Genomic DNA, 10,730 nt, shown 5'->3' on the forward strand with positions numbered 1-10,730 from the left:
TATTATATAGAGTCCTTATGTGGTAATTTAATCATTAGAATATTGCATGGTCAAAAATAGACAGCCATTAGGTTTTTTGTAATTTTTAACTATTAAGGTTAATATGGTCATTATGTTAATAAGTTTTTTTATAATAAAACAAAACATGAAAAATCAATGATCCATTCTTCTATACTGCCGAATTAACAAAGGAAAGAAAGCTTGTGAGCAAAGTAGGGTTCGGCACTTTTGGTTGTTGATTAAGGTATGTTCTTTGCTCGGTTTTTGATAATTTTTTTGAGATCGTTGTTTTGTATTCTAGCTAGCCCGTACCTTAATTTCTGAAAATTTTGATGATTTTGAAATATGCCATTGTTGAATACTAGTATATTTTGAAGTATTATGCTAGATTATTGATGGGTGTTGAAACATATACAAGTTTTATGAAGTAAATTTTGACAAAAATGAGCTTTAGGGATTTAATAAAAAATAGAAATATTATGTTAGAAATGTGAAATAAATGAAAATATGGGCTGATTAGAAGATATATATTATTCGGTTAAGAATTCGTATAAATAAATTTCGTATATTTTGTGTATTTGTGAATTAGGAACTAAAGTGTCAAAATGCGAAAATATGAAGGCTATTTTGTAAAAATGCCAAAATATATTTATATGGATTGAATTGATTGATTTGGTGAATAAATGAGTTAAATTTGAATTTATATAGATCAAGATAAATAAATACCGGAACTTGATTGGGGGTTAAGGGGTGTTACAAGAAGAAGAAGAAGAAGAAGAAGAAGAAGAAGAAGAAGAAGAAGAAGAAGAAGAAGAAGAAGAAGAAGAAGAAGAAGAAGAAGAAGAGAAAAAATGGAGATTCCTAAAGTGACTCCGACGTGCTATTGTGGAAACCCAACCAAATTAAACATGTCTTGGTCCAATGACAATCCAGGTTGGAGGTTTTTTGGGTGTAAGAAATTTGGCAGTGGATTTCGAAAACTATGTCGGTTTTTTAGCTGGTTTGATCCACCATTGACGCCCCGTTCACAAATTGTGTTGTTGGGTCTTCTGAAAAAAGTGAGGACATTGGAGGATGCAAGGAAGAGGGAGAGAAGAACCTGCTTTTTGGTGATTGTATTTGTAACTATTTTGTTGTTTCTTAAACCTTAAAAATAAGCTTATGTTATTGTTGTTAGCATTGAAAACCAGCTTATGTTTTGTGATATTGTTGCTGGTATATTGTTGCTTATGTTGGTATACATGGCCGATGGGATATTGTTGCTTATGTTGTTATACATGGCTACTAGTATACATGGCTAACCAGGTCATGTTGTTGTTTACAAACACTTGAAAGACTTGAAATGAGATATTTTTGTTGATTACAAATTGTTTTATAATATTTTTGTTGCTTACAACAATTAGAAAGAATGTTAAATCTTCATTTCATTTGTATTTCTCAATACTCATATATCAGAAAACGATAACAAATGGAAAAAAAAACATTTGTATTTCTCAATTCACACACATTTGTTTTTTCAAAACTCATATGTTAGAAGAGAAGAGATAACACAAACAGCATGGATCAATGCTCATATATCAATGAGGGGCAAAATATTGCCAAAATTTCCTACAATTCAACACAATTGAACATATGTGAATTGTAGGGAAATTTACCAAAAATTTCAGTGACTATATGCCTAAGTATATCAACAGTAGCAATCATAGGCAAATTTACAAAAAAATTATCTACCTAAGTTAATAAATCAGTAGTAGGAAAATTTACACAATTTCAAAAAGTTAACAAAATAAGGTCTGTTCACATCATCATTAATGGTCTGTCATGGATGACTCTTGAGTAGGAGGCATCCATCTAACAGTGGTTGATTTTCTCTTGAATGGGAGCTTTTCTCTTAGGGCAGCGTGTTGATGAGTAGGGGCAGTAGGTAATTGAGTTGGGGTAGCCTGTTGAGTTGGGGTACTCTCTTACTGATTTGGGGTAGCCTGTTGCTGAGTTGGGACACCAACTTTATGTCTTTTGACCTACAGGAACAAGTGAAATCTGTCAAACAAATTCATAAATAGAAGTATACTATAAATTAACTTAAGGCAAATGACTTACTGGAATGTTTTGGCCAACTTCCCCTTTGCAACTCCTCTTATTGTGGCCTATTCTTTTGTATTTACTGCACCTCATGTCCACCCCTCTCATGCTAAACCTTTTTGTTGTTTGTGGTTCATCAGGTTCTTTCCTTCTCACTTTAATAAGTCTACCAGGTGGCCTTCTTAGTGTAGGAGGCAGTATTGGCAACATGTTTGACAAAGAGGCCCATTGTTTAGGACCCCTTACTGGCCTTATAAAGTTGGAGTAAATTTGAAGCTGGGTTTGCTTGGTGTACCAGGTTTGTACATAGGTTTCTGGGAACTCATCTTTTAGATGAATGACAGCCAATGCATGCATGCAAGGGATACCAGTTAGGGGTGTTCATTCGGTTAACCGACCCGAAATTGGTATAACCGAATTAATCGACATTCGAAAATTTTTAACCGTTAACTGAACCGAATTTTTTTTAAAAAAAATTAACCGAACCAAAATTTTTCGGTTAATAATGTCGGTTAACCGAATTAACCAAAAAGTATGTTTTGTGCATTTTTGGTTAAAAATTACCCGAATTACCCGAATTACCCGAAAATTACCCGAATTACCCGAATTAAATCACTACATAATTATAAACATTACATAAAACTTTGAATCACTACATAACAAATACATGGAATTGTCGACACTTGATTCCATCACTAAAATACACAATAGACAAACAATGCGTCTATGCCGGTGCAATCTTCCGCAGTGATCTGATGGCCTGCTTTTATGACCAAAGGGAAATAATTCAAACAAAAATAAGATTGCATACATATACATGCATACATATACATATATAATCATAAAATAGTAGATACAGATAGGTGAATGTACTAAATTTTAATTTAGTACTTAAAATTTTTTATTGAACAATTATTTCGTTTTAACTTACTTTAAAAAATAAAACACTTAACACATTTTTATTGAATGCGAATAATTTTTAAACAAATAATAATTCAAATACCAAAATTAAATTTTTTTAAAAAAACTACTACAATCGTGAGTTAAAAGAATATCTAACTCAAAAAATCTTATCACTTTAGTAGTTATAACTGTAGTGCTACCATGGCCATTTTGCACCAACTGCTGGGATGTGTAGCCCACAATCATGTTCCCTCACTTGCTAAAAAAATTTAAATTTAAACGGATTCAAACTCGAGCTCAAAACTTTAAATTGTTTTGAGGAGACAACTCTTTTATTAAAAAAAATTGAAGTGTCGTTTTTACATAGACCTTCAACGAAGGTATTGCTCTTGGAATGTTTATGTTTGGTTTAGGCTTTAGGTTTTTGTTCCAAAAGGATTCATAGAGATTAGGCGCTTTCGCGAAACTCCATAAGCTCCTTTGATAAGGAGACAGGCATCCTGAGCGCAATACTTGTTCAAGAATCTGATCAATTGCTTAACCGACAACACTTTAAAATTTTCTCTTGAAAAAGAAATGACGCTTAACAAGTTCAATCTATTTCCAACTCAATATATTAAATTCATAAGACAAAAAATTATTAAAAAAAGAGAGAGTAGAAAATAGAAATTAGTGCCAAATCCAATTTTGTTTTTACAGTGACCAAAATTTGTTACCCTGAAACCCCAAATTATTGAAAAGTAGAAAAACCAAAGGGTTTTTCATTACACTGATGAAATAATTATTTGGCATTTTTATTTTTATCCTCGACGAAATCCGGATCATTTTCTTGAGAAAATCGAATACTATATTAGTCAACTACAGATTCAATAATTAGAAAAAAAACCAATACTATATCAGTCAACTACAGACCCATTCAAGAAATTAGAAAAGAAAACCAAAAGGGAAATTAGAAGAAAGTAAACCTGGCCCTGGGTTTGGGTATTAATGTGGTGGTCCGACACTCTGACTCGGGGACTCCGGCGAAAGAGAAATAGTGTGTGAGTGAAAGTTTAAGTGTGTGATTTAGGGTTTCGACTGAGATTGAGATTTGAGAATACTAGGGTTGGGTGTTAAGTGTGTGAGTGAAAGTTTAAGTAAAATTGAAAGTGAAAGGGAAAGTAGGGAGGGGGTAGAGTAGTCGGGTTGGGGCTGCTACTGAGAAATGGTCATTGGACAGCAAGTTTAAATTTGGGCTGGGTTTAAATTTAACTAGTTTAGGCCCTAAACTGTTAATTTTAGTTTACCCAAATTTTTTTCGGTTAACCGGACGGTTTCGAACCGATTTAACCGTTAACCGAACAAACCAAAAAAATTTAACCGATCCCCGACCGAATTTTTTTGGTTCACCGACCGATTAATCGAACTCGGTCGGTTAACCAAAAAATTTCGGTTTTAACCGAATAATGCACAGCCCTAATACCAGTGAGATCCTAGTTCCTACAAAAGCAGGAATTCTCAATTAAGTCCACCATATGCTGGCTACCTGGACCAGATTCAACCTAATACTTGTCATCACCAGCATGTGATGGAACACACCTAAAAAACAGTCACCATGCTTGGTTAAAAAATAATCGCTATAACAACATTGTGAGCAGCCCCACCAAAAGTGATACACACACATAAAAAATAGTCACTACATGCATATTATTAAAAAATACTCACTGCATGCATATTAAAAAATAGTCAACACACCAACAATCAGTGCATGCATATTAAAAAACACTCACTAAAACAACATGTGACTAGCAACATGAAGTCAGAATAAAGCCATCAGAAAGATTAAAAATGGTAACTTTACCTCAATGAATATTTTATATTTACATCCAGCTTTTTCTTGATCTTTGAACACAACATTCCTTTCCATTTGTCAACTTATTCTTTCTTCTTGACAATAAGCAACATAATCTTGGTCCTTATTGTTTCCATGATTGTCAGAATAGGCTTCCCTTTTGATTCCAGTATCATCTGTCAGTAAACAACATAAATGATTAGTGAATTGCTAATGATTAGTAAGAAACATAAAACATAGGGGTTTACCTTGTTAAAGGATTCAGAAAGATTATTCACCAACAAGTCAGAATGGCTTCTAATTGAGAAGTGAGACATTGACCAGTGAGTAGGGTTCTTTTCCTTCAACCAATCATAAGTATGCTAATTGGTTTTCCTCAATTCATCCATGGCATCCTCAAAATCCCTTGTAGTGCTTGTTCTGGCAGCTTTCCAAAGCAAATCTTTCAATTCCTTTGTTCGTAAGCCAGCCTTCTTGAAATTGGCATGTAGGTGTCTAACACAGTGTCTTGTTTCTGCATTAGGAAACAACATACATATTGCTTCTAAAAGTCCTTGCAATTAGAACAAATAAAGTTTAATTCTTTGACAAACTCTAAACCCTAAATAGAAACAACATAAAAAATAAATAAATGGAGTTTTACCTTTTGTTTGTCAGACATGAAAGATATCTGGTACGAGCTCACAATTTTTAAGTCTATTGCAAGTAACTCTGAGAACCAAAGCCATGATGCTTGGTTTTCACTTTCGACAGCAGCATATGCAAGATGATAGATGCCATTATTTGTATTTATCCCAATAGATTCAAGCAAGTAGCCACCATAGTAGCCCTTCAAGAAACATCCATCTAAACCTAATATCCTCCTACAACCAGCCCTATAGCCATCTTTGCATGACTGTAGACAGACATACATCATTTGAAACAACCTGTTATCTAGATAACAAATTATTGTTGTTCCCTCATTTTGAGTCCTAACCTTTTACAAATACTCATAAATCTTATCATATTGACCTTATGAGCTCCTTCAATTAATTCCAATGCCCTAATTTTAGCCCTCCTACATTTGATTAGTGAGACTATGCAACACAAATCTCTTTTGACATATTGTTGTAATGATTTTAGAGAATAATTAGGATCAACAATAAATTTTTCTTTATAATATTGACCTATCCAAGCTGAGGTTACATTCTTATTTTTATAGACTTTAGAACAAGTATGGTTAGGGTTTGAACTCCTAATTTGCCATGTCTAGTCAGTAGGGTCATTAGGGTTTAGTCTAAAGGCCCATATGAACCAATAACATTTTTCACTGCAGATTGCCTTTAACCTTTTTAAATCATTTTTGGGAAACTTAATAAAAAAACTATTCAACCTCCCATACTGCTTGGCAGCTTCTTTTAGGCTGTCTTTAAACTTAAATAACATTCTAACCTTAAGTCTAAGATTGCTCATGTCATTCTCTAGGTTGAACTCAGGCCAGTTTTGGCCATCTGAGTTAGATTTATGTGTACTATTTAACCTCCCAGAATCATCACTATCACACAGTTCATCTACTTCTATACTATTCATGTTTAAACCATCTAAATTAACTATTATCTTATTAGACACATCACTTTCTGATGTATCACTACCAGAAACATCGCTGCCAGACATTTCTTCTTCATTCTCATTAAAATTGTCATCAATTAAATCTGCCAAACAAATTACTCATCAATAAAGGCAGACAACATAGGCAAAAACTTTAACCATTTCTGTTAGACAATAACCAATACAAAGCACCCAATAATTTAATACAAACACAACCATTTCTGTTATTCACATGGCAGACAACAACCAATACAAAAATAATTTAATACAAACACAACCATTTTTGTCATGCACATGGTAGACAATAACAGACAATAACCAGTACAATAAAGAAGATAAATAACAAATTTTGATATTGCCACATACAATATAGCAACTTGGATACAAACAATGGTAGATATACACAATAAACATCAGTTTGGTAATGGCATTCATACAATGGCATATACAAATAATAAACATCATGCACATGGCATACAATACACATTATATGTCATACAATTTAATAACCAAACCTAATCTATCATGCACATTAATAACAAATAAAACCAAAATTGAAATAACCCTAAATCAAAATCCAAATAAAAATTTAAATCGAGATCAAAATTGAAATCAAAATCTAAATCTAAATCAAGATCGAAATTGAAATCAAAATAAAAATCAGAATCAGTGAGTGTTTCAAAATTGAAATCAAAATCAAAATCGAAATTGAAATCAAAATCAAAATGGAAATCAAAATTGCAATCGAAATAACCCTAAATAACCCTAAATCAAAATAACAACATTGAAATCCAAAAAGTAAAAAACTAAATGCAACAACTTACCCGTTAAAGTGGATGTAACAACATTGGTAGCTTCTCTTCTATTGCCCATTGTCGCTGGGAATCAAAAACACTGAATGGTTTTTGGTTTCGTCTTCTTTTCTCCCCAAACAAAAAAGACCAATCGTACCTTAAACCCTTATACCCTGTTAATTGATTATTGAATCAATTTTTAACCCTAAACCCTTCTTAATCGATTCTTAAATTAATTTTAACCCTAAAAAACCCCAAATCACAATCGAAATTTCCCCAATTGATTTTTTCCCCAAATCCCCTTAATCTTAATATGTTTTTAATTTTTACCCCTAAACCCATAGCCCTTCAATTTTTTTCCCTAAACCCGCCCCAAACCAAGACCCATCTGTCGCTTTACCAACGTGGCAAGTTAACTTGCCACATCAGCTGGTTAACTTGTCATGTCGGCAAGTTAACTTGTCACGTCAGTGGTCCCATTAACACCCTAACAAAAACTGTTAATCAGTGACTATTTTGTCACTTTTTTCTAACGTTAGTGATTGTTTTATAACTTTTCGAAAGTTGAGTGACTGGAGTGAAACCTAGGTGACTGTTTGTCAGCTACCCTAAAGTTAGGTGACTGTTGGTGTAATTTACCCATAAAATTATTTCCATTTTTTATAAAGGCTTCTAATTTAAATATTATATAATAATATATATAAAAAATAACTAAATCATATATATATTATAACAAGAGGAGCCTATGTGACATAGTTTATACATGCCATAGGCTACTATAAACACAAATTTCATATGAAAATTGAAAGATTCAATTAAAGATAATCAAATATTACAATATTTATTAAAATAAAAGTTAAAAAAAAAAGATTAAGCCCAAAGTAATTATGTAACACCCCAAACCCGGCCTAGACGTTATGGTCGCATCTAATAATGTTACAGTAAAGGGTTTTAGAAACAGTGCAAATTAATTAAAGCTTTGTAACCCATTTTCATTTACACACCTTTTATTGAAAATGTTATTTAATTAATTAATTTACCAAATCATAATCTACAGCGGAGATATTAAGAATCATTATATTTTGGAAACCCAGCTCGTATTTTCAGAAAAATATTAGTTCTCGTAAAATTGGAGTTGCAGTCAAACATTACAATAGAAGATTAAAAATGCATCCAAAACCAATTTAAAAATCAATAGTCTGGAGAGTCCAACAATACAAAACTCCCAGAAATTGTCCTTAATTTAATTTAAACCAATATTTTAAGTCAATTTTACAAACTCGTGGTCACCGTGAAACTCTGTCGCACCGATCCGCCTAAGTCTGTGAATTACTTGAACAAAACAGACGAACAAATGTGAGTTTTTGTAAACTGAGTGTGTAACATAACAGAAATAGACATGCATTACTTACAGGTATCACATACACAACCATATTCAGATTAAGACTCGGGCTTTAAGTCATTTACAGAGACAAATACAGTTACAGATACAAATATGCAAAATCTTACCCCCATCCTCTACACACCAACTCCGACCACCCCATCACACCATGTGGGGTTAAAAACACCCACCTAACCCTACAAACCATATTGTGTCATTATGACACATATCAGATAATACGCAGTCAAGATGCCAGAATATAGACGAAGGTCGCCCAACAGAACACTTCCTCCACATAAACAAAACCCACCCCAATCACAGATACAGAAATAACAGATACGGTAAATTCATGCATAACATGCTCATATATAAAGATCATATGTATATACTTATTAGAATAATTAGACATGTAAACAGTGTCTTACTCAAAGCAGAATATCATATCACATAAATTTTAAGGTTTAATTAGCCTTTACCGACCCTACGATAGGCTCACAGTCGATCGAAATGACCTGTACGACCCTAGGGAAAAATTCAGAAATATGGGCCCATATATCCGTGTAGGTCCACATGTCCAGATTGGCCTTGCCCGTGTGGTCTACTCGGCCTGGCCCAAAATCTACACGCCCTTGTGGGCCCACACACCCAACTTGGCCTAACCCATGTGGCCCACACGGCCACACTCACACCACCATACGATCGTGTCTTGCGCACGGTCATGCCTTCGTCAACCATACGACCGTGTCTTGCACACAACCAACCACACGGCCAAGCACACGCACTTGTGGCGTAGACAGTAAGGTTTTTTGACTTTCATCGAAACTCGATTTTCTGCGTTTTGGGAACACACTTGGTATGGTTTTGATACGAAAACACTTCCGAGCCAAACAACACCTAAATTGACATAGCAAACCTCTAAAATAATTTTTAAACCTCAATTTAACCAAAACAACGAAATCGACAACGATTCAAAACAAGTGCTCAACACTTACTCTACTACTCCGAATGATTCCGACTACGATTTCAAGAGAGGAGAGTCCCATTCTTCACAATTTACTGTTTCCAAAAACCCAAAAGAATTCAATTAACGAAATAGACAACCACATTAAATACGACATTAAAAGAAACTTCTCCAACTCACAACGCCCTACTACTGCCACTTACCAAAACATACGAAAGCAGGGAACCAAAAAATAGAGGTTGATTGACAGGATTTCGATAGCATTTCAGAAGCAAGAAAAAAGAAAAAATTTTGCCAGTCACAGAAAAAAAGGTCAAAACTTTGGAGAGAGAGAAAAACAAAATAATAATAAAAGATTTAATTTTAATTTGGCAGTATCCCACTACATCCTCAACCACCCAATCGCTTCAGAATTCTAATTCTGCCGAAACTCTTTCACAAAACTGAGAAAAAATAATACCCACGCTCGCGCAGGGATTCAAACACAGGACCTCCAACACACCAGCTCTTTTGCCACTCGAACTAGCAAGTTCATTCTGATATGAATTAACAAACAATTTTATATAAGCCCACTCAACAAGGGTAAGGCTTGGATCTAAAATAACCAAAATTTACTAAATGTGAGACTTGAACCCAAGACCTCACACACACATCTAGAACACTTAACCACTGAAGTAGATATCTACAAAAATAGAAATAAATTATTCAAGGTGTTACCTGATCAGAACAGATGAGGATACTATTGACGCATCGAGTCCTCAGGTTTCCACGTGGCTTCCTCAGTGCCGTGATTCCGTCACAAAACCTTTACTAACGTAATTGAGTTCCTCCTTAGAACCTTAATATCACGATCCAGAATCTGAACTGGTTTCTCCTAAAAAGTCAGATCCAGTCTAACCTCGATGTCCTCAACAGAAACAACGTGAGATAGACCAGACCGGTATTGCCTCATCATTGAGACGTGAAACACATCGTGGATACGATCCAACTCCTGAGGTAATTCCAATTGATAAGCAACCGGTCTAACACGCTTCAGAATTTGATCCGGCCCAATGAACTTAGGGCTCAGCTTGCCCTTTTGACCGAATCTTAAAACTTTCTTTCACGAAAAAACCTTAAGAAAGACAAAGTCACCTATAGAGTACTCGATATATCTCATCTTCAAATTTACATAGGACTTTTGTCTATTAG

General features: G+C 34.1%; 1 protein-coding gene across 1 annotated transcript; it reads right to left on the reverse strand.

Moving 5' to 3' along the window:
• Positions 1-1,585: 1,585 nt before the first annotated feature.
• Positions 1,586-2,562, reverse strand: LOC107921930 (uncharacterized). The gene is made up of 2 exons (XM_016851734.2): positions 2,101-2,562; positions 1,586-2,021 (listed from the first exon to the last, which is right to left on the reverse strand). The coding sequence occupies exons 1-2, from the start codon at positions 2,437-2,439 to the stop codon at positions 1,965-1,967; spliced, it is 396 nt and encodes a 131-aa protein (XP_016707223.1). The 5' UTR covers positions 2,440-2,562; the 3' UTR covers positions 1,586-1,964.
• Between the last annotated feature and the right edge of the window lie 8,168 nt (positions 2,563-10,730).

This window comes from Gossypium hirsutum, chromosome D01 (genome assembly GCF_007990345.1).
Source record: "Gossypium hirsutum isolate 1008001.06 chromosome D01, Gossypium_hirsutum_v2.1, whole genome shotgun sequence".
Classification (NCBI taxonomy): Eukaryota; Viridiplantae; Streptophyta; class Magnoliopsida; order Malvales; family Malvaceae; genus Gossypium; species Gossypium hirsutum.